The 24,485-nt window shown below is 48.3% G+C and overlaps 1 protein-coding gene across 1 annotated transcript in view; it reads left to right on the top strand.

Annotated features, from left to right (window-relative positions):
* Window positions 1-8,764: 8,764 nt before the first annotated feature.
* Window positions 8,765-24,485, top strand: part of KDM1A (lysine demethylase 1A) — a 160,099-nt gene continuing 144,378 nt past the window's right edge. Inside the window, exon 1 of the mRNA XM_039511420.1 lies at window positions 8,765-9,119. Within this exon, the coding sequence (XP_039367354.1) occupies window positions 8,847-9,119 (273 nt within the window). The 5' untranslated portion in view covers window positions 8,765-8,846. The remainder of the gene's footprint in view (window positions 9,120-24,485) is intronic.

Here is a 24,485-nt window from a genome sequence, read left to right as displayed (position 1 = left end):
AATAACCCGTCTGTGTTACCTGCTGGCTGGGGTCACTTCTGACTGCAGGGATGGGGTGCATGGCCTCTTGGGGCAGGGCGGGGCGGGGGTGAGGCTTCCCCAGGAGTCCCATCCAGGGAGACTTCTTATGGGGAGCTCATGGCATGGAGCAGGGCGCTGAGCACTCTGAGGTCAGAGCCAGGAGGCTGCCCTAGGCAGAGTGAGCCCTGAGGAGTGTCACGCTGCAAGAGGGTCCTGCCTGAACCTCCGGAGTGCAGAGCCTGTGCACTGTGACCAAGGGGAGGGGGAAGAGTTTGTGGAGGAGGAGGGAGAGGTTCTGGCTAGTCTCCGTCACCTGGGGCTGGCCCTTGGCGATGAGGAAGAAGCACCAATTGAAGCCACCAGAGGCCAGCACAGCAGGAATGGGAGCAGAGGCTCCTCCTGGGGCTTCAGCCCCTGGGATCCCCAGATCCGTTTCCCCGCTTCCCAGAACCCTGGGCCACCATCTCCTCATGCTGCCTCCTCCAGCCCTGCTGCAGCCAGGCCTGTGTCACGTGATAATGTGAAGCGGGGGGGCCCTCAGGACACAACACGTGTAAAGCAGGAGCCCATGTGCAACCTAGGCCCTTGGCAGGAAAATTCTGGGTGTGCCCCGGCCTTGTTCTGCATCACATGCCATGAACGTTCCTAGGCACATGCACTGCCCTCAACAGCATCTCCACGTACAAACAGCACGGCCCGGAGCATGGAGAGTGCCATGCCCTGGAGCTGAACTTCCCCAGCCTGGGACTCCTTGGAGCAGCTGGTGAATGCACACTGGAAGCGGGGGCTGCTGGAGGCCAATGGCCCCCTGCACGGGAGGCAGCGCTGGTGTTACCAGATTGCTCTGTGGGGTCTGAGTCCAGGGAGGTCTCAGAACTACACAGGGATGGGGTGGTTCTCTCTTTGTGGGGGTGACTCAGCAGGGGCTTCCCTTGACCAGGAGCCAGCATGGTGCTGGCGGAGCTGAGCTCCTGGGAGTGCCACCCTTGGGATGAAACCCTATAATAATATAAGGAGATATACCTAGCTCATAGAACTAGAAGGGACCCTGAAAGGTCATCAAGTCCAGCCCCCTGCCTTCACTAGCAGGACCAAGTACTGATTTTTGCCCCAGATCCCTAAGTGGCCCCCTCAAGGATTTAGCTTACAACCCTGGGTTTAGCAGGCCAATGCTCAAACCACTGAGCTATCCCTTCCCTGAGCACCTATGCCTGGTAGCTCATTGGGCATGATGCAGGAGCCAGAAGTGCCAGCACTACCCAGGGGCAAGGGTCAGGCTGGTTCTGTGCATTGTGGAAATAAGCTAGAGCATGGGTTCTCACAACACATTTTTTTGGCGACCTCAGAGTTCAGCCACCAACTCTTGCTGGTGGCCGCTCTGACAGTTTTTCCTAAAATACTTAATTAACTGTTGCAGACTCAATCATACAAATAATGCACAGTTGTCTCTATTCTTTCCTGGAACCTACACAAAATAAAAACACAAATAAGGTGTTTTGCACATTCTTGTCTTCTTTGTTGTTGCTTTTTTTTTTTTTAGACTTGGTGGCGGTGTCAAAGTCAGGTTTTATTCACCTTATTATGTTGCATATGAGTCTCACTGTCCTATACGAATACTATGTGTGCCTCAGTTTCCCTGTGTACTGCACCAGTGCTTTCGGGGTGGGAATTGGGTGTGTGATTTTCGCTGAGGCCCTCAGGGCAAGTGAGGCTGCCAAGCTGTCTGCATGTAGGTGATGGCGGATACCCTTCGTAACCTGAGAACCAGGAGGGGGATGCCACCAGGTGACACCTTTTTGCCCAGGAACGGGACAAAGACCAGGAGGAGGAGCAACAGGCGTGTTGGAGGTCGGATCCCTGGAAGCAGGGAAGTCTGCTGTGGGGGACTAGGGAGGGGGGAGTCCTAGGCATTTGGCCTGAGGTCCCACACGATGGACTTAGCACAGAAATCAGTGACTTTCGGACAACAAGTTCTGTTCTACGCTGTGAACCTGTTGACTAATAAACCTTCCATTTTACGCTTCCTGAGAGTCGCATCTGACTGTGGAGTTGAGGTGCAGGGCCCTTTGGCTTCTCCAGGAGCCCCGCACGAGTGGACTCGCTGCGGGAAGTGCATGGTGAGGAGATGCTGAATGCTCCGGGATCAAACACAGGAAGGTCAAAGCTGTGTAAGCTTCTTGCCCTGGTGATGGTAAGCTCAGAGAGATGAAGCATGCTACCCCAGAGTCCTGACTGGTCTCATATGGACTAGTTCCAGAGCATTGCTCCAGTGACTCCTTGGCAATGGCTAGTAAGTATGTTAATATCACTTTTCACAGCAGACAAGTATCACTTTTCACAGCAGCATACTTACTCAGCCCCGGCATGCCGAAGCCCCGCGGCTGGAGCCTGAGCCCAAAGCCCTCAGCTGAAGCCTGGGGCCAGAGGCAATGAGGGGGGTGAGCCCAGGGCCAGAGCCTACTGCTGCATGGCCAGGGAGTGGAGCCAGAGGACGCCCTGGACTCCCCCTCTTCCAGTATCCCACAGCAGACTGCCCAGCTACCAGCGACCTGACCTCAGACACCCCGTTGCTTCTCCTCATGGTCTTTGCCTTGCTTCCCAGGCAAAGTGTCACCTGGTCATCACCTGGTTGCATTCCCCTCCTGGTTCTCAGGTTACGAAGGGCACCGGCCATAGCCTACGTGCTGGGAGCTGGAGCAACCTCACCTGCCCCCAAGGGTCTCAGCCAAAGTCACACCCCCTTATTCCCACCACTTAGGCATTGGTGCAATACACCAGGAAACTGAGGCACACACAGTATTCATGCAAAACAGTAAGACTCACATATACCATAACAAGGGAAAATCCCCACTTCATCGAACCCTCTTCCCCTGCCCCCATCGGCTAAGCCTCTGCCCCACAGCTGTCAGGCAGAGCTCAGCAGGGAGAAGAGGGAGCAGCAGTTTAAGGCTTTTCTAGTTTTCACCAAAATCACTCAACTTCTGCCCATTGATGCCAAAAACATTTCCCAAAATGGCGGACAGTATCAGCTGGGATGTTACTGTCCTGGAGTCCGGGCCACACTACAGCTGTCAAACAGTCCCTTGGAGGAGTCTGTCAGCGTGCCAGCCCTTCACATGGCCCCACTGTTCCTTAAGAGCAGGCCCATAATTGAACCTTCGGGCTCCAGCCTCTCTGCTTCAGGCTGGGAGCTCTGCTCGGCGAGTCCCACGGCCATAGACTCCTGGTGAGAGACTGCCACGCTCTGCAGGGACTAATGCACTGCAGCAAGTGTTCGCAAGAACCCTCACGCCAGGCAGTGTCTGCAAAGCAGTCGGGTTCAATGGGCAGGGGGAACCTAGCACGGGGAGTCCTAAGTTTAGCCTGGAGAAATGACACTTAAAGCATCCGCCAGCTGGCCAAGCCAGAGCAGGCCACAGCCAAGTGGGAGTGGCGCCATCTTAGGCTCTGTCCCTCTCTGACACTCTCAGGTGGGAGCAGCCAGACTCTCCAGACGCCCCCTCTGGGTGGAGTCTCTCACTCGGCCCGTCCCTGGCAGCAGGGGCAGCAGCAGGCTGCCCCCACCGAGACCCTGCTGCAGGGACAGGGTCTGAGTGAGCTGGAGTTCCCTCTCCCCACTCCCACAGCAGAGCCCAGGCATGGAGCGGGCTGCTGCTGCCTCCCAGCCAGACTCCCTCAGGCAGAAACGGCTCTGTCCTGCTCCCCATTTGGATGCCAGGGAGAGTAGCCAATTTAGCCAAAGTGGGGGGTGGTGGTGCAGGGAGAGAAGGGAGAGCCCCTTTCCCTCCCTGCCCCCAGCAGGCCAATCTAGGGGGCCACAACCCCCCCATACCACCCCCATGCATTGGCTCTGGATAACTGATGGAAAGCGGTGGATATAATATACCTTGTCAAGTATCAGAGGGGTAGCCGCGTTAGTCTGGATCTGTAAAAGCAGCAAAGAGTCCTGTGGCACCTTATAGACTAACAGACGTATTGGATGCATCTGACAAAGTGGGTATTCACTCATGAAAGCTCATGCTCCAATACGTCTGTCAGTCTATAAGGTGCCACACGACTCTTTGCTGATAATATACCTTGACTTTAGCAAAGCTTTTGATAAAGTCTCCCACGTTATTCTTGCCAGCAAGTTAAAGTTGTATAGATTGGATGAACAGACTATAAGGTGGATAGAAAGCTGGCTAGATCATTGGGCTAAATGTGTAGTTTATCAATGGCTTGATGTCTAGTGGCAGCGAGTATCAAGCAGAGTGTCCCAGGGGTCGGTCCTGGGGCTGGTTTTGTTCAACATCTTCACTAATTATCTGGATGATGGGATGGATTGCACTCTCAGCAAGTTCGCAGATGACACTAAGCTGGGGGAAGAGGTAGATACACTGGAGGGTAGGGGATAGGGTCCAGAGTGACCTAGACAAATTAGAGGATTGGGACAAAAGCAATGTGATGAGGTTCAACAAGGTCAAGTGCAGTTCCATGCACTGCTACAGGCTGGGGACAGAGCGGCTAAGAGGCAGTTCTGTAGAAAAGGATCTGGGGATTACAGTGGATGAGAAGCTGGATGAGAGTCAACAGTGTGCCCTTGTTGCCAAGAAGGCTAACAGAATATTGGACTGCATTAGTAGGAGTGTTGCCAGCAGATCGAGGGAAGTGATTTATCCCCTCTATTGGGCACAAGTGAAGCCACATCTGGAATATTGCATCCAATTGGAGAGAGTCCAGCGGCGGGCAACAAAAATGATTAGGGGGCTGGGGCACATGACTTATGAGGAGAGGCTGAGGGGGCTTGGACTTATTTAGTCTGCAGAAGAGAAGAGTGGGGTGTGTGGGGGGGGGGGGGAGGATTTGATAGCCGCCTTCAACTACTTGAAGGGAGGTTCCAAAGTGGATGGAGCTAGGCTAGTGGTGCCAAATGACAGAACAAGGAGCAATGGTCTCAAGTTGCAGTGAGGGAGGTCTAGGTTGGATATTAGGAAAAACTATTTCATTAGGAGGGTGGTGAATCACTGGCATGGGTTCCCTAGGGAGGTGGTGTTATCTCCATCCTTAGAGGTTTTTAAGGTCTGGCTTGACCAAACCCTGGCTGGGATGATTTAGTTGGGTTTGGTCCTGCTTCGAGCAGGGGGTTGGACTAGATGACCTCCTGAGGTCTTTTCCAACCCTAATTCTTCTATGAGTCTATGAACACACACAGTGCCTTTGTCCTTAGTACGGACCACTTGGTTCACACATATATGTATCAAAAAACCAAAGAGGCAAGGAAAATACTATCTCAGGTGAAAACACAGGCATGAATCCTACGTCGGCACTAGCACTCCTAACACAGTGTATTTTGCTTGAAGTGCTTGGGAGACCTCAGCTCAGGAACAAAGACTGATGCACATCCTCTCCAAATTGAGAGAGGGACGGACTGGGTTTTAAATGTATATCGGTCAGACTTCTGACTAGGGCAGTACGATATAATTCTGATCCCCCCCGCGCCCCTTCCCCGCCTCTTCCCACCCATGCACTGCCCTTGCCCCACCCCCATTCCATCCCTTCCCCAAAGTCCCCACCCTGCCTTTTCCCACCCCAGCCCCTTCCTGCCCCCATTCCACCCTCTTCCCTCAAGTCCCCGCAGCGCCCCACCCTGCCTCTTCTCTGCTCCTCTCCCTCCCTCCTGGAAAGCCCTAAGCACCGCCAAACAGCTGTTAGGTGGTGGTAGGGTGGGAAGCACTGGAAGGGAGGGGGAAGAGCGGGGACATAGCACTCTGAGGGGGGTGGGGAGGAGGTGAGGAGAGGGGAGTTTGGCTGCCGGTGGGTGTGGAGCACCTGCTAATTTTTAGTTCATGAGTGACTGGGAGAAGCATTCATGTAACGTCCATGATTCTAACTCAGCTGGGTGTGTCCCTGTCTGTGGATGTGTGTGTGACTGCATACCTATCAGAGGTTTGCAGCTTGTCATAGCATCACAGGGTGAGAGGCAGCCCCGGTTGGTGAGACACAATGCTCAGTGGTCCCACCGTTCAGGTTGCAGCCTGGGAAAACCTGTCACACACACATACAGAATGGGAGCAGAAGGATGTGGTAGAGGAGGAGAGGAGATTATGGTGGCTCACAACACTAACATGAGTTAGCAATGTGATGCTGTTGCAAAAAAAGCAAATGCAATTTTGGGTTGCATTGACGGAGTCATAGTATGCAAGTCACGGGAGGTGACAGTACCATCCTATTCAGCCCTGGTTGGGCCTCAGCTGGAGTACTGTGTCCAATTTTGGTCATCACTTGGTCAGCTTGGAAAAGAGATGACTAAGGGGGGATATGATAGATGTCTGTAAAATCATGATTCGTGTAGAGAAAATAAACAAGTGTTATTTACTCCTCATAACACAAGAACTAGGGGTCACCAAATGAAATTAATAGGCAGCAGGTTTAAAACAAACAAAAGGAAATATTTCTGCACGCAACACAGTCAACCTGTGGAACTCCTTGCCAGGGGATGTTGTGAAAGCCAAGACTATAAGAAGGCAGGAGGGATAGCTCAGTGGTTTGAGCATTGGCCTACTAAACCCAGAGTTGTGAGCTCAATCCTTGAGGGGGCCATTTAGGGAACTGGGGCAAAAATCTACCTGGGGATTGGTTCTGCTTTGAGCAGAGGGGTTGGACTAGATGACCTCCTGAGGTCCCTTCCAACCCTGATATTCTCTGATTCTGAGGTTGAAAAAAAGAACTAGATGGGGGGAGGGATAGCTCAGTGGTTTGAGCATTGGCCTGCTAAACCCAGGGCTGTGAGTTCAATCCTTGGAGGTGGCCACTTAGGGATCTGGGGCAAAAATTGGTCCTGCTAGTGAAGGCAGGGGGCTGGACTAGATGACCTTTCAAGGTCCCTTCCAGTTCTAGGAGATTGTTATATCTCCAATTATTACCTTTATTACCTATAAGTTCATGGAGGATATGTCCATCAATGGCTATTAGCCAGGATGCACAGGGATGGCCTCTGTTTGCCAGAAGCTGGGAATGAGTGAGAGGGGATGGTTCACTTAATGATTATCTGTTCTGTTTGTTTCCTCTGGGGCACCTGGCATTGGCCACTGTTAGAAGACAGGATACTGGGCTAGATGGACCTTTGCTCTTACCCAGTATGGCCATTCTTATGTTCACTGTATAGAAAGGATGTAGAGAAACTGGAAAGGATCCAGCAGAGAGCAACAAAGATGATGAAAGGTATGGAATGCAAGTCATATGAGCAAAGGCTAAAGGAACTGCATATGTTTAGTTTGCAAAAGAGGAGATTAAGGGGGGACATGATAGCAGTATTCAAATACTTGAAAGGCTGCTATAAAAAAGATGGGAGAAAAGCTGTTCTGACTTGCCACAGAGAGCAGGGCAAGAGGTAATGGGTACAAACTACATCATCACAGATTTAGATTAAATCTCAGGAAAAACTCCACAACTGTAAAAATAGTAGGACAATGGAACAGACTGCCTAGGGAGGTTGTGGAAACTTCTTCACTGGAGGTTTTCAAAAGGAGACTGGATAGCCATCTGTCTTGGATGATTCAGACACAACAAATCCTGCATCTTGGCAGGGAGTTAAGACTAGATCAGGAGTTCTCAACCTTTTTCTTTCTGAGGCGCCCTCAATATGCTATAAAAACTCCACAGCCCATCCGTGCCATAACATTTGATTTTCTGCATATAAAAGCCAGAGCTGGCGTTAAGGGGTAGCAAGCAGGTCAAGCAAACCACTGGTGGCACAGAGAAGCTAAGTTTCTCAGGCTTCTGCATCAGCTACATGTGGCAGGGCTCAGGGCTTCAGCCCTATGCTGTGGGGTTTGGCTTTCCTCACTGAGCCCCAGCGAGTTTAACGCTGGTCCTATTTGGCAGCCCCCAAGGGGACCCCTGACTGAGAACCACTGGACTAGACAACCATTGCAGTCCATTTGCACCCTGTGATTTTACAACAGACTGTCCGCGTCTATACGTGCAGTAACCGACGCACGCAGGTTGGGAAGATCCCGTGGTTACAACCACCCAGACAGTTTGCTTGCGAAGTTTGCAGGTGTGCAAACTCACCAGGATCGCAGGGGTGGGGGGGTCCCCTGGAACTTGCACACTCCTGGCTGGGAAAGCAGCCAGCGATGGCAAAGCGGGACTCTGTGTCATTCAGCGGCCCATGGACCCGCCCGGCTCAGCTCCTGCCTCGCACGCGGCCGCAGGCGCCAGAAGCGAGCCCAGTGATGCCGGGGCCGCGGCCATTCCCGCGGAAGCGGCGAGGGCACGTCGTGACGCTGGGGCGGGGCTATTCCGGCGGACGCGGCGAGGGCACGTCGTGACGCTGAGGCGGGGGTATTCCCGCGGGCGGGGCTATTCCGGCGGACGCGGCGAGGGCACGTCGTGACGCTGGGGCGGGGCTATTCCGGCGGACGCGGCGAGGGCACGTCGTGACGCCAGGGGCGGGGCTATTCCGGCGGACGCGGCGAGGGCACGTCGTGACGCCAGGGGCGGGGCTATTCCCGCGGACGCGACGAGGGCACGTCGTGACGCTGGGGCGGGGCTATTCCCGCGGGCGGGGCTATTCCGGCGGACGCGGCGAGGGCACGTCGTGACGCCAGGGGCGGGGCTATTCCCGCGGACGCGACGAGGGCACGTCGTGACGCTGGGGCGGGGCTATTCCCGCGGGCGGGGCTATTCCGGCGGACGCGGCGAGGGCACGTCGTGACGCTGGGGCGGGGCCGTTCCGGCGGACGCGGCGAGGGCACGTCGTGACGCTGGGGCGGGGCTGTGGCGCTTGCTCGCTGGCCCCTTTGTCCAGCTCGCTGCAGGCGGCGCGGAGCGGGCTGGAGGCGATGCTGTCGGGTGGCAAGAAGGCGGCCGAGGGTGGCGGGGAGAGCGGGCCGGAGGTGCCGGTGCCGCCGCCCGGCCTTCCGAGTTCGGAGGGCGGTTCGGGCGCCGGGGGCCCGGAGCGGACTCCACGTAAGAAGGAACCGTCTCGGGCCTCTCCCCCGGGAGGCCTGTCCGAACCGCCGACCGCCGGCGCTATCGTCGCCCCCGGCCCCGAGACTACGGGCATAGCCGAGACACCCGAGGGCCGAAGGACCAGCCGCCGCAAGCGGGCCAAAGTAGGTGCCGGCCCAGGCGGGCTGCGCTGGGGCCATTCCTCCCCGGCCTGCGTAGGGGGGCGGGCTGGGCTCGGGCACCGGTCTCCGAGCAGAGGAGTGGTCGGGAGCTGGATCAGGACCGCCCAGCCCTGCCCCTTCTGTCCGGGCTCCAGCTAGCGAAAGGCCGGGATGAGGTTCTCTGCCCCGTTCGGAGCAGCCTGTCTGTCTGGCCTGGTCCCCTGCTGGTGTCGGGCTGTGAAATCCCACCGCGCGCCAGGCCTGTGTCTACAGGGTGGGCAGGATCCCACCCTGAGCTCCGGGGGGGGCTGGGTGTTGGTAGCGGCAAACGCTGAACACGTGGGTGGCGAGAGAAGCCCAGAAAACAAATTATTTGAAAGGATGAAAATGGTGAAAGTCTCAGACATTTGGCATAGAATTAAGAGAAAACACACTAAAAAGTAGTAGATGGGAATACCTATGTTGTACTAAGTTGCTGTAGAAATGCTTTTATTTTAAATGTTGTGTTGGGCTGGCAACGTCTATCAAGAAGTAAAACTGCGTTTTTATGTGTTGCTGGGGGGAAGAGGTGAAGCTCATGGGGCTACATATTCCATCTCCCTTTTTTTTTGTTCTTCCGCTAGTACTATCGGTAGTGAAATTGCATGAGCATTAACATTCAAGTCTCAGGGTAGGTCTGCACTACAAAATTGCATTGGCGCAGCTGCACATCTGCATCGCTTCTTCTGAAGATGCTCTAAGAAGCTGATGGGGGAAGAGTTCTCCTGTCAGCTTAACTCCACCTCAATGAGAGGTGGTAGCTATGTCTCCTGCTGGTATACTGCTGTCTGTGTGTGTGGGCGGGGGGGGGGGGGGCGTTAAGGTCGGTATAACTAAGTTGCTCATGGGTGTGGATTTCTCACACCTGTGAGTAATGTAGTTGTACTGAAGTGTGTAGAGTAGTGTGTGTAGTGGCCTTAGTTAATGTATGTTGAAAAGAAAGTGGGCTCCAATGTTTTGCGCCTTCTTTGCAGACTAATGAAAACTCCTGCATCAAGGCACAATGTGTGTGGGATTTCTTTTGTTTTTTGTTTTGTGATCGGGCCTGGAAACTTAGACCACAATTTACAAATGTTAGTGCCTGAGGTAAAGCACTAAATTTCTTTTGAAGTAACTGGTCTGATTTTTTTAATAAGATGCTGAATGTAACCTTTGAGAGCTGTGTACCTCTAAAAATTAATCCCTACACCTGTTGGAAACCATTAAGAATATGATGATGTTGTCTAAAAGTGTATTTGGAAAGCAGCAGATGGATAGAGAAATGATTCAGAATAACATTTCATGAACTTCATGGAGCCCCCTGATTGAAAAAGGGAACATCTTCTTGAGACTCCTTTTCAGTATAGAATGATAAGTAAGATTGTAAGATTACTAACCTGTCCAACACTAGACATGTGCACATAGTTTTCTTTTGCAGGCATCCTACTCTTGTGCTCCTGTATGAGATAGGCTGAAGACTCCCCATGCTCTCCAGTTGGACCTTTGAAGTAGTTCTCTGCCCATTTCCTTTCCAACTTTCCTTTCACTCCAGATCTTGACGACTGGCCTATGGCTTTGCCTTGATGCCACTACTGATGCTCTTACTTTCCCAATCATTTACTATTAAACAATTTTTTAAATTGCTTGTTCTTGTGTTTTGTTGGTGCAGTGTGTTATTGGACCTTAGCTGGCCAGGCTTCCGGATCAGTGGGTCATGATATGTATAGGGTGGGCTAGGGCATCATTATCTCAACATTACTATTGCTGCTTTACCACTTTGTTGTAGGTCATCAGGGCTGTCTCTAGTTTAGCCTTTCTGCATTGTGTCAAACTACAGTGTCCATAGGGAGTTAGTCTGGGTCCTGCAGTGCCACAGTTTTCAGAATAACAGGATGAAAGTTACTCTTTACAGTTCTCTTAGATTGGAAGGCTCTAGGAACATACAAAGATAGTGATCACGTGCAGTCGCAAGTAAGAAGTCTTGTCTGTATTAATAGTTTTACTGATTAGGGTTACAATCACACATAAGTATGCAAAACTTGAGAGAGCCAATGGTTTGTACGTAGCCAAAGATATCGAGTCTGATCGACCTCTTAAACAGGTGGTCATCAGTAGAGGAGTCTTCCCACCCTACCCATAGCAGGGAATCCTTTTTATCCTATTATGACCATGCCTAACAACTTATCCATATGCAGGAGTGTTCCAACTTCCTTTTCCTTATTTGAACTTTCGTACTCTATAGTTTTTTGGGGTGTTCCACTTCTCATAAGTTGTTTTTTTAGTTCCTTTTATTCTCATAGCATCTACATGCACATGTTTCCATGTAAGCAGAACTTAGTCAGGTTGTCTTGCTGTCTAGATTGGTACATTGTGGCATATTTTCCCAGAACATCACCCATAGCGCACATTCTTTACTGTAATCTTGTAATTTCACTGGCACGGGGTCATTCCTGGGTCACCTACTTAGGTCAGGCCTCCTTAAGCCTGAGGACCAGTGTGACTAAGCTGAAATCTTACGGGCCTTAGTTAGCCTGTAGGCCCTTGTATTACAGCTTTGTTTTACTTCTACATGCTGGTCAATCCTGTCTACTCATATCTGTACCTATACCTACAACTTAAATCTAGTCATCGCTCATTGATTATGTATGTAATAACATGAGTGTGCCACATCAATAGATAATACAATTAAATGGTAACATGAATTCATTGGCTATCCAGGAGCACCTGAAAACCCTCCTAGAGGCTCCAGGTGGGTCATCTTGTAATACTGGCTTGAAGTGTTTCAAAGACTTTATCCTCAAAGTTTGTCCAAATCCACCACTTTCAGTGCTGGAGTCAGGGACGTGTTAGCTGTGCCTTGTAAGAATGCAATCTACACTGTAATTCAGTGATACCTGTGCTATATCTCTAGTGGATGAAAATATGAAAGCAGATTGGAAACCCTTGGAACTGTGCAAGTGTAGTTCACTTTAGTATGCGAACCTATGCTACCAGCCCTTGTGTTTGAAACTGCACCAGTGTTGACTTTCATCGCAGTAGTAAAAACTGCAGATGAGTCTCCAGTAGCATTGTTTTAGAATCATAGAATCTCAGGGTTGGAAGGGACCTCAGGAGGTCATCTAGTCCAACCCCCTGCTCAAAGCAGGACCAATCCCCAACTAAATCATCCAGTCGTCATTTACATTAGGGCTACTGCTGGTTCAGCATCTGAACCAGTGATAGGGTCAGTGGGAGTTTTTTTTTAAAATTCCCTAAGATTAGATACAGCTACATAAATAACATGAATAAGAATATTTTCTTTGATCATGCTTAGGGCTCCATGTTTGTTACAGAGGTCGTGGAAGTTGCCGATTCCATCATCCATAGAGGAGTCTTCCCACCCTTTCTGTGACCTTCATAACTTCTGTGGTGGCTGACATCAAGGTTGCCCAAGCGGCTGGCTCCTGGGCCAGCTGCTCAGGTGGCCCTGGGGACAGCCACACTGGCCAGCTGCTTGGGTGGCCCCTGAGCTAACTGCTTGGGCAGCCCCGCATCCATTTGTGGCTGGAGCAACCCCCAGGCCAGCCACACCAGTTGCTTAGTGGCAGAACTCTTTGCCACTCTTAGGGCCCTGGGCCTAAGTGGTGGAGCAGGTGGACCCAAGTCCCCCTACCCTGGCTGCCGCTCCCCTCCCCCCGAGGTGGCGGCCCATCGACTTGCTAATTGGTCTTACTGCCCTGTGAATAAGGCATAGACCAGCATGGCGAAAGTGGACTTGTTGGCCGGCGAATCCCCAGGCAGTTGTGTGTGGCCAAGAGGAGCATTTCCGAAGGGATTGCTCCTGTATGGATTGTAACTATGGACAGGTATGTGTAGCCAGCCCATGGGCCGGGAAGAAGGCCCCAGGGAAGGCCAGGGTTCCTGTCCATGTAAATGGGACACCCACAGTGGCTTTGTTGGACTCCTGGTGTAGTCAGACCCTCGTCTGTAGGGAGCTGATCCCAGCTCCTGATCCAAATGGATTCTGACTACACCTACAGTGCGTCCATGAAGATGTGAACTTTTACCTCACTACCAGGGTGGCCTTGGAAATCTCTCACCATCATGCGGCCCTGCAGGTCGGCCTAACCCCTGAACTGGCCTATCCAGTTATCCTGGGATGAGACTGACTGTGGTTCTGGGACTTTTTATAGGACTGCGCCTGTTACTTGCCAACAGGGGAAATTGGTGAAAGAACACTGAGGGGTCTCCTCGGTTACGACCAGGGTGACAACCCAGGGAAGGGCCTTCCCCCAATGGGGAAACGATGACTGTATCACCTCCTCAGGCAGGTACAACTGTGGATGACACCCAAGCTGAGGATCCAACCCTTGGAGCAGGCCATAGTTAGGGGCCAGGAAGAGGAAGATACCCTCCGGGCACCGCAGGGACCCCACTTCAGGGTATGGCAGGACCTTCTCTATTGTGTGGTAGAACATCCCCAGACTCATAAACTGCTCCGACAGCTGTTGGTTCTCTGGAGGTTACGCCTCTTGTATCTAGCCCATTTGGTGCCCTGGGCCAGACACCTGGGGAGGGAAAAATCTCTCCAGAGGGTGACAAGGAGGTTCTTCTGGCCAAGCATCCATCGGGGAAGGTATGAGATTACTACGACTCATGCCCAGAATGTCAGGGTACTGGGCTGAAGGGAGTGCCAAAAGCTCTTTGTTCTACTGCCTGTGGTTGGGATGCCCTTCGAGCATATAGGGCTAGATTTAGTAGGCCCCCCCTTGAGAAGAGCACGACTGACCATCATAACATCCTGGTTATCAGGGACTATGCAAGTATTCCAAAGCTGTCCCCTTGTGATCCACCGCCCCTAAGATCGTGGCAGGACTCATGAAGGTTTTCTCCCACTGTCACCATGCCTCCGTGGGTCACAACAGAATACCAAATTCACGACAGGCTGCTGGGAAAAAGGGCAGACATACTCCATAACTGCTGGTTATTCTTCCATGAGACATACTAAACCAGCAACAAAACTAAACTTCTGTCTCACCACCCTGGCTAACGAGAAGTCAGAAATGCAGCCTCCTTAGGTATTCCAGTCCTGGATTCAACACCCAGACACTAAATGATGAGTGATTATTTAAAACCAGTTTAATCAAACAAAAGGGTTCTTCTGATCCTAAAGGACCAGCCCCATACCCAAGTCAATATACAATTCAGATCTTACCCAATAATCATGCTGTTGCCAATTCTTTAGTAGCTAATATCTAAAGGTTTATTTATAAAATAGAAAGAAAGATGAGAGTTAAAATTGGTTAAAGGAATCAAATACATACAATAAATGCAAAGTTCTCAGATCAGGCTTGTAGAAGTGATGGAATAAACTGCTGGCTTAAGACAAGTCTCTGGTTGCTTCCAAATCCTTGGAAGGTCCTCAGTCCCTTGGTTAGAATGCTCTATGCGCCAGTTAGTACAAGTTCATAGTCCAGAGATCAGAATAGGAAAGAGGCAAAATGGAGATGATTCCAGGGCCTTTTATAGCTTCTGCCAAATGAAGGGAAACCCATTGTTCTAGTTTGTGGGAAATTACAGGTACCAAGATGAAGTTTGGAGTCACATGGGCAAGTCACATGTCCATGCATGTTTTGCTTAGTCATAGAATCATAGAAGATTAGGGTTGGAAGAGACCGCAGGAGGTCATGTAGTCCAACCCCCTGCTCAAAGGGGGACCAACCCCAATTAAATCATTCCAGCCAGGGCTTTGTAAAGCTGGGCCTTAAAAACCTCTAAGGTTGGAGATTCCACCACCTTCCTAGGGAACCCATGCCAGTGCTTCACCGCCCTCCTAGTGAAATAGTTTTTCCTAATATCCAACCTAGACCTCCCTCACTGCAACTTCAGACCATCACTCCTTGTTCTGTCATCTGTCACCACCGACAACAGCCTAGATCTATCTCTTTGGAACCCCCCTTCAGATAGTTGTAGGCTGCTATCAACTCCTTTTCTCCCCCCCCACCTCTTCTCTTCTGCAGACTAAATAAATCCAGTTCCCTCAGTTCCCAAGCCCCTTAATAATTTTCGTTGCCTTCCGCTGGACTCCATCTGATTTGCCCACATCCTTTCTGTGGGGGAGAGGGGGGAAACTGGACTCAATATTCCAGATGTGGCCTCTCTAATGCCAAATAGAGAGGAATGATCACTTCCCTTGATCTGCTGGCAATGCTCCTACTAATGCTGCCCAATATTCTGTTAGCCTTCTTGGCAACAAGGGCACACTGTTGACTCTCATCCAGCTTCTCATCCATTGTAATCCCCAGGTCCTTTTGTGCAGAACTGCCTCTTAGCCAGTCGGTCCCCAGCATATAGCAGTGCATGGAATTTTTCCATTCTAAGTGCAGGACTCTACACTTGTCCTTGTTGAACCTCATCAGATTTCTTTTGTCTCAGTCCTCTAATGTGTCTAGGTCCCTCTGTACCCTGTACTACATGCCTACCCTCCAGCATATCTATCACTCCTCCCAGTTTAGTGTCATCTGCAAACTTGCTAAGGGTGCAATCCACACCGTCCTCCAGATCACTAATGAAGATACTGAACAAGACCAGCCCCAGGACCAACCCTTGGGGCACTCCACTTGATACTGGCTGCCAACTAGACATGGAGCCATTGATTACTACCCGATGATCTAGCCAGCTTTCTGTCCACCTTAAAGTTCATTCATCCAGCCCATACTTCTTTAAGTTGCTAGCAAGAATACTGTGGCAGACCGTATCAAAACCTTTGCTAAAGTCAAGGAATAACACGTCCACTGCTTTCCCCTCATCCACAGACCGAGTTATCTTGTCATAGAAGGCAATTATGTTAGTCAGGCATGACTTGCCCTTGGTGAATCCAAGCTGACTGTTCCTGGTCACTTTCCTCTCCTCTAAGTACTTCAAAATTGATTCCTTGAGGACCTGCTCCATGATTTTTCCAGGGACTGAGGTGAGGCTGACTGGCCTGTAGTTCCCCAGATCCTCCTCCTTCCCTTTTTTAAAGATGGGCACTACATTAGCTTTTTTCCAGTCATCCAGGACCTCAAAGATAATGGCCAATGGCTCTACAATCACATCTGCCAACTCCTTTATCACCCTCGGATGTAGTGCATCCAGCCCCATGGACTTGTGCTCGTCCAGCTTTTCTAAATAGTCCTGAACCACTTTTCTCCACAGAGGGCTGGTCACTTCCTCCCCATACTGTGCTGCCCCAGTACAGTAGTCTGGGAGCTGACCTTGTTCATGAAGACAGGAGGAAAAAAGCATTGAGTACATCAGCTTTTCCCACATCCTCTGTCACTAGGTTGCCTCCTCCATTCAGTAAGGGGCCCACACTTTCCCTGGCCACCTACTTGTTGCTAACATACCTATAGAAACCCTTCTTGTTACTCCTCACATCTTTTGCTAGCTGCAACTACAGTTGTGCTTTGGCCTTCCTGATTACACTCCTTTATGCTTGAGCAATATTTTTATACGCCTTCCTAGTCATCTGTCCAAGTTTCCACTTCTTGTAAGCTTCCTTTTTGTGTTTAAGCTCACCGAAGATTTCTCTGTTAAGCCAAGGTGATCACTAGCCATATTTGCTATTCTTTCTGTACATCAGGATGGTTTGTTCCTGTGCCCTCAATAAGGCTCTTTAAAATAAAGCCAGCTCTCCTGGACTTCTTTCCCCCTCATATTAGCCTCCCAGTGGATCCTGCCTATCATTTCCCGGAGAGAGTCAGTGTACTTTTCTGAAGTCCAAGGTCCGTATTCTGCTGCTCTCCTTTCTTCCTTTTGTCAGGATCCTGAACTCAACCATCTCAGAATAGAAATCATCACCCATATCCTAGATAGAACGTTTACAGGAAAGTCCATTAAGTGTAGATAGCTGTCTCCTATGGTCCATTGTGAGTTGTGTTCTTTGATGGGCCATTCAGCTTGAAGAGTTCCTTCACAATGTGCTGGCTAAATACCTTATGGGTGCTACCACATGAGCAAACATTTGAAATACAGGTACATAGTTAATATTCACAACTTCAGACACAAAAATGATACATCCATACAAATAGCATAATCATATTCAGCAAATTCTAACCTTTCCATAGACACCTTACTTGACATGCTTTGTACCAGATTTGTTGCAATTATATAAAAGCGGTAGCAACCATGGTCTACGTGGTCATATTTTAATCAGATAATGTCACACCCCCAACAGAAAACTGATGCAGGAAGGGGTTCCTATGACGTATACTGCTGAATACATCATAGGAACTTCCCATTCTTGGTTCTGTATTACTACAGCTTCTAATTCAATATTAGAAGTATGAGTGTGTAACAGAAATGGTTCATCAAAATCATGTTTGATTAAAACAGGCTTCTTCTTTGTAAGGTTTATTTTGGAAGTAACAATATTGAATTTCTTTATGATCCCAAGGTAAAACTTGGTTAGACCAATAGTGGATTGGATCTGTTCTTGCAGCATAATTCCTGTGTGTCGTGATCTTGCCAAGAGAAAATGAAAATAGCTAATTTATCCATAGAAACTTCGGCAAGTGTTTGGAATCCAATTAACATTGTCAATGTAGATATTAATGTTCTCTGTAGTGTAGGTATCTTCACATTTAGCCATGAAAGCAATGTGGTGGTTTGTCTCAGTTTCCCTTTTCACAATGTACATTAGGTGGGTAATGCCTTCTCTGCTGTGAAAAGTTCCAAAACTGGTTACAAGCATTAACTTTGAAATATCAGTATCACAAGACCTTTTAACATAGTGTGTTCATATGTATCACTCTTAACGTGTTCAAGGTTTTTTTTTAAAGATCATGCACATTGTACATTTTTACAGTTTTTGGTATCAGCAACAAATTAGTCATGAGTTAAAATTAGCATTAATATTAACATAAAATCTATCAAGTGTACATTTACAAGCATTTTTGTCATGCCACGCCTTTGGCTTAATACCATTGAGGTTTTTGGCATTTTAGGGTTAACCCATTAGCAGGATAAAGTTTTTCTTTTCTTCCCTGTCCTAGAGGGTCAAATTCTGAGCTTTCTTCCTTAACAAAATCCATTGGCTGGATAGGTGTGTCCTCCCTGCTAACAGCAATGGGCCAATCTTTCTCCCCCCATCATCCAGGTAATTTGCATCAACACAGACATTGGCTTGTTTACTAGGTAATGGTAAAAATCTGAAAACAATTCCAAGGCTGGACTCTGTCTTAAAGAGATGCCATCCATTTTCATTAGCATGTTAGACTTAAAATTCTTTTGTTCTTCCATTACCAACTTCTGCTTCCACATGGAATTAGATGCAAGTCCATTAAGAGATTACAAGACATATCCAAAGTGTCTAGAGATGAGTTTGCCTACCATCCCCTGTATTCTTGAGAGATTAACTGCACGGCTGTCCTGCTCTGCAGATTCAGCTACCCAGTCTTCCCTCTGAACCTGAGGCAGACTGGTTACTCAAAGAATCAGTATGGAGACATTCATGTTCCAACAACATTGTCTCGCCAGCAAGCTGGTCAAGCACAGCCACTTGGTCATCATAGGGCTGTTAAAATTCCCTGACAGTTTTCATTCCATCTGACACCTTCTCTAAATTGTTCACACTGGGTCTTTCTAAAGAAAAGTGGATCCATTTTCGACAGAAAAATTCTGGCTCTTAAGAACTGAATCAAATCTCTCAACAAATAAACTGTTGCCTACTATGGACAGAAATTCATCCTGATCTACATCTATTACTGTATATACTTGTTCATTAGCCTGTTAGTTTATAAGCCGACCCCCCCCAAGAGGGTTAGGTAAAAATAGCAAAAACTGTATGACCCTTTCATAAGCTGACCCTATATTTCAGGGGTTGGCAAACTTTGGCTCCCAGCCCATCAGGGTAAGCCGCTGGCAGGTCAGGACATTTTGTTTACTTGGAGCATCTGCAGGTATGGAGCCCCTCAGCTTCCAGTGTCTGTGGTTTGCTGTTCCCATCCAATGGGAGCTGCGTTTAAACAGCGTTTAAAAGAGAACTGGATAAATTCATGGAGGTTAAGTCCGTTAATGGCTATTAGCCAGGAGGGGTAAGGAATGGTGTCCCTAGCCTCTGTTTGTCAGAGGGTGGAGATGGATGGCAGGAGAGAGATCACTTGATCATTGCCTGTTAGGTTCGCTCCCTCTGAGGCACCTAGTATTGGCCACTGTCGGTAGACAGGACACTGGGCTAGATGGACCTTTGGTCTGACCCAGTACGGCCATTCTTATGAGACTTTAAAAAGTCTTTAAATCCTTCAAAGTCTGAATCAGTCTCTGATTCACCAAACAGTTCATTAAACTCGGCTTCAGTCACAGCTGTACTTGCATTGTCGTACATGTCACAGGGTTATCTTGAGACTCAGATTCCTTCTCATCATCAGCCTCTGTTGTGTCATCATCTAATATGGCATCATCTTCTGACCCGTCGAGTGCATTGCTGATACAGCATTTCCTAATTGATTTTTCTACCATTTCCGAGGGAATGGACACCCATGCAGCCTTGATCCACTGAGTGACCAGATTGATTTCGGGCTTCATAAGATCCTGCCTTTTGTCAACGTCACCATGCCTGAGCACATCCATTCAGACCACATTTTACTTAGCCTGTCTTTAAAGGGTTTGTTCAGGCAGACATCAAGTGGTTGTAGAACTGAAGTTAAGCCTCCAGGTATTGCAGCCAAAGTAGCTTTCATATTTTTGGCCACATTTTTCACCTCATCCATCTTGTGTGCCCTGAACATGTCCCAAACGAGCATAGCAGGTTTCTTGAAAAGTGCTCCTGGTCTCTTATTCCAGGACTTTGGAGTGGAGCCTGGAGCTGGAGCACGGAGCAGCTCCAGAGCAGTGGAGCTGCAGGTTTTTGCCTGGAGCTGGAGTGGAGCTCCAAAACCCTGTCTTATTCCACAGTTTTTCCAGCCATTCAACAGTCCCACTTTCATCCATCCCTTTTTGTGTTCACGTACGATGACACCAGCAGGAAATTTCATGTTTTTAGGCCAGGGTTTTTCTTTTAAAAATAACAGGAGGGAGCTTTGATCCATTTGCCAAACATGATAAAACCACTGTAAAATGGATTTTTTTCATGGCCAGTGGTTTTAATTACAACTGTTTTTTCACCAACACCGGTTACTGTTCTGCTGCTTGGGAGATTGAATGTCATTGGTGTTACGTCCATATTTCCTATTTGTGACAGTTCAAATGCATATTCCTTTCGATATTTTATAATAAACCTTTGGAAAGATTCGATTTTTTTCTTCCAGATCTCTAGGCAGCTTTTGCGGTATCCTTGTTCACTGACGAAGACAGAGACCATGACAGTTCATGAAGCGAGTACACCAACCCGCTGATGCGACAAACATTGACGGCTTTACTGACCTGTATTTGTCATCTTTTGACATTTGCAGAGCACAAATTCCAGTTCTAGTGACAATGTACCCATTTTGTCAACATTCAACAACCCAGTTATTGAGATCTTTCTCTAGCTCAGGAAATGAAGTGCACCTCGTAGGACATTTTTTCTTGCTTCTTGGCATGTCTTTTAGTGTTGTTTATTTTTTTGCCATTCTCTTACTTCTCATTGATATAGAATCTACGAACAGCAGTGCAATTATTGTTTGCTTCCGCATATTCAACAAATTTAAGTTTGAATGCTGCATAATAAGACCTTTTTCTTTGGATTTCACCATTCATTTTAAATACTAGTATGAAAATAGATTATTATATATAAAGTCCTACAAAATCTAGGAATGTCACCTGCTTTATCACTGTCAAATTATTATTCTTTATTTCAAAGCAGCCCTGTAGATTGGCATGTCTGTGTGGATAACAGGCTATTTGACTTTTATTAGACATTCCATCGATTTGTGCACATTATATTTTCATATTGTCTCGAGACTTATGTGGTGCATTTCAAGCCAGTCTAGTCCACTAAACAAAGCCGTTGCAACTTTAAAAGGCTGCAGTATTGACATCAATAAATGGGTCGGCAAACTTTGGCTCCCGGCCTGTCAGGGTAAGCTGCTGGCAGGACGTTTTGTTTACTTGGCGCGTTTGCAGGCAAACAAAACAACAGTGTATTAGATATTAATTCAATGATTCCACAGAGTTTAAAATAATCAAATTTTGTTGTAGACCCGTTTATAAGCCGACCCTCACTCTCTGATGCGTCACTTTTTTACCAAAATATTCAGCTTATGAACGAGTATATACGGTAATTCACTTCCACACCCTTCAGTTACAGCAAACTGCTTGCAAAAACTACCATGAGGATTCTTTTCCTTAGGAGCTTCTTTAAGCAACAATCCATCTTTCACAGAAATTCCATTCTTACCCTCTTCAGCTAGGACTTGCTCCAAAGGAATATTTTCCTGAGCAATAACAGACTCTTTCTGGGTTTCACTTAAACCCAGAATCAATTCTTATACAACTGATAAATTTTCAACCATCATAGGTTGACGTGCTTCTTCTGTCTGCTTCACAGATAGCTAGAGAGAGACACTTTTGCAGAAGACACACTGCTATTCTTAACAGACAAACAATTGGAGATATCCTTTCCTTTGTCCCAGCACCCATGGCTGATTTCAGACATATACTTGGAAAGTGGGACAGCTTCCTAACAGGCAAGTTGCCACTCCCAACAGATGAACTGCTATTCTCCACAGATAATGGCTCATCCTATTGAGCTGCCTTAAGCAAATTACTTTTACCTTGTTCAGGCTTACTTTCACAAGCTTTACTTGCCACATCACCCATCAAGAATCTACCCTTTTCTCCCTCAAGTAGGGTTTAACCTGACCATCAACTTTAATCTGCTCTAGAGAAACATTTTCCTGATCAGTGAGTTATCTCTGTGCGTCATCTAATTCCAGATTCACTCAGACAGATGTTCAGAAACTTCATTCACATATAAACTGCTTTTCTGCACAGACAAAGAGCTATCTGCCTCAGACAAACATTTGGAGAAACCCTCCATAGGCAAGTCATTGCCCCTAATACAGACAGGCTGGGGATCTTTCCTTTCCTCTGACTGGTTCATGATATTAACTTGACTGAACAAAGCTTTGGGGATGATGATAATCCAAAGATCTATAGGCAGTAACTTCCATATACCAGCTATAACTTTGTTTAGTACCATTTCATTCAAGGTGGATTCTGGCTAAAGAATATTTACAGTAAACTCAGAGGATTATTTGTGGCACCTTAAAGACTAACAAATTTATTTTAGCATGAGCTTTCGTGAGCTACAGCTCACTTCTTCGGATGCATAGAATGGAACACACAGACAGGAGATATTTATACATACAGAGAACATGAAAAGGTGGAAGTATGCATAACAACAGGAAAAGTCATTGAATCTATTTCCCTATGTTAAGTTCTCCTCACACCTTCTATGGGCCATCTTAATTATCACTTCAAAAAGTTTTTTTTCCTCCTGCTTATGATAGCTCATCTCAATTGATTAGACTTTTCCTGTTGTTATGCATACTTCCACCTTTTCATGTTCTCTGTATGTATAAATATCTCCTGTCTGTGTGTTCCATTCTATGCATCCGAAGAAGTGAGCTGTAGCTCACGAAAGCTCATGCTAAAATAAATTTATTAGTCTTTAAGGTGCCACAAGTACTCCTGTTTTTTTACGGATACAGACTAACACGGCTGCTACTCTGAAATCAGAGGATTATAATATTCGCTTTTTCATCCGGTAAGCTTCCTCTTTGACAAGATCTGCTTTAACTAAAGTGATGTTAGAAGCTGTAATTTTTCCTAAATGGGCTTTTACCATTGATTTTTACACACACTAGGAGTTTTCCATTACCACTCCCATACATAGCATAGGCACAATTTTTATGGGGTCACCTTCTGCTGAGCTCACAGTAACAGCATTCACAGCAGTTCCTGTCGACTTTGGATCTAACAAAGGAATATTGGGAAATCCCCCGATGCCAAACTCTTACCCTGAGACGGCCTTTCCGACACACTTTGGCTTGTACCAATTTTTAACAATGCTGTTTGGTCTGCCTGGAGCCGCAGCCACCTTCCAGCTGCTCATGGACCGGCTGTTACGACCCCATATGTAGTACACTGCTGCATACATCGACGACATTATCATGTACAATACCTGTTGGGAAGACCATCTCCATCACCTATCCAGTGTGCTCCAAGCTCTTAAGGACACTGGACTCACGGCAAACCCCTCAAAATGCAGCCTTGGACGGAGCAAGGTGATGTACTTGGGATAGACCATGGGCGGGGGACAACTGCAGCCCCCTGGTCAACAAGGTACAGACCCTGCGAGATTGGCCCACCCTTACAACGAAGAAGCAGGTGCAGCAATTCCTTGCCCTAACCAGATATTATCGTTGTTTTGTCCCTGACTTCGTGACCTGGGCAGCCCCTGACAGACTTAACTAGAAACTCACAACCCCAGAGTGTCCAATGGTCCGCTGAGTGTGAGACAGCCCTTTGGATGTTGAAAGAACTGATAAGAGGACCAGTCTTGATACATCCATATTTCTGGAAATCCTTCATTTTACAGACGGACGCTTCAAAGTGGGCCTTGGGGCTGTATTGTCGCAGGAAGTTGCCAGGGAAGAACACCTTGTGCTGTACCTAAGTCGTAAGTCCACTATTCAGCTATTGAGAAGGAGGCTTTGGCCGTTAAGTGGGCCATAGACATCTGTAATATTATCTGTTAGGAAATACATTCCGATTGGTCACTGCCCTCGTGTCCCTGTGCTGGTTAAATATCATGAAGGACACCAACCTGCAGAACATGTGGTGCTATCTTGCCCTACATCTTTCAGGTACTACATTGCCTTGGGAAGGTGCATGCCAACGCTGAATTTTTTTTTTTTTTTTTGAGGATAGGTGTGGTGGGGGAGAGGAAGAACCCCCAGTTTCTTAAAGGGGAGAGTGTTACGGCGTGAACTCACTACGCACTGGATGGGGAAGGATTAACTCCTCACTGTGGGCTGAGGAAGACACACATCCACATCCCTGCTGGGCATACTCCAGGTGCAGCAGTAGTATAAAAGAGAGCATCCCAGCTCATTCTGTGTTGACCTTTGTGGAGGAAGGATGCTCCTTGCTGGCTCCAGCCCCAAAGCAGCTGAAACCCCTGACCATGGAAGCCGGAGCTGCAGAGACTCAGGCTGATGCCCAAGTGCCACTGGACGCCACTGGGGGCTCTTCAGAGTTACCGGGCACTGATGTGCCAAGAAGCCCAGAGACCCTGACAGTGCCTCAACTACAGCTCCAAAAGATATGGTAGGAGGTAGCCCAGGGGGAACTAGCTATAGTCCAGTGGGAAGTTAGTGAGTTTCAGTTGGAGTCCTGCGGACTCAG

The sequence above is a fragment of the Mauremys reevesii genome, linkage group 23 (assembly GCF_016161935.1).
Source record: "Mauremys reevesii isolate NIE-2019 linkage group 23, ASM1616193v1, whole genome shotgun sequence".
In the NCBI taxonomy this organism is placed as follows: Eukaryota; Metazoa; Chordata; order Testudines; family Geoemydidae; genus Mauremys; species Mauremys reevesii.
This window is presented reverse-complemented; position numbering and strand designations above follow the sequence as displayed.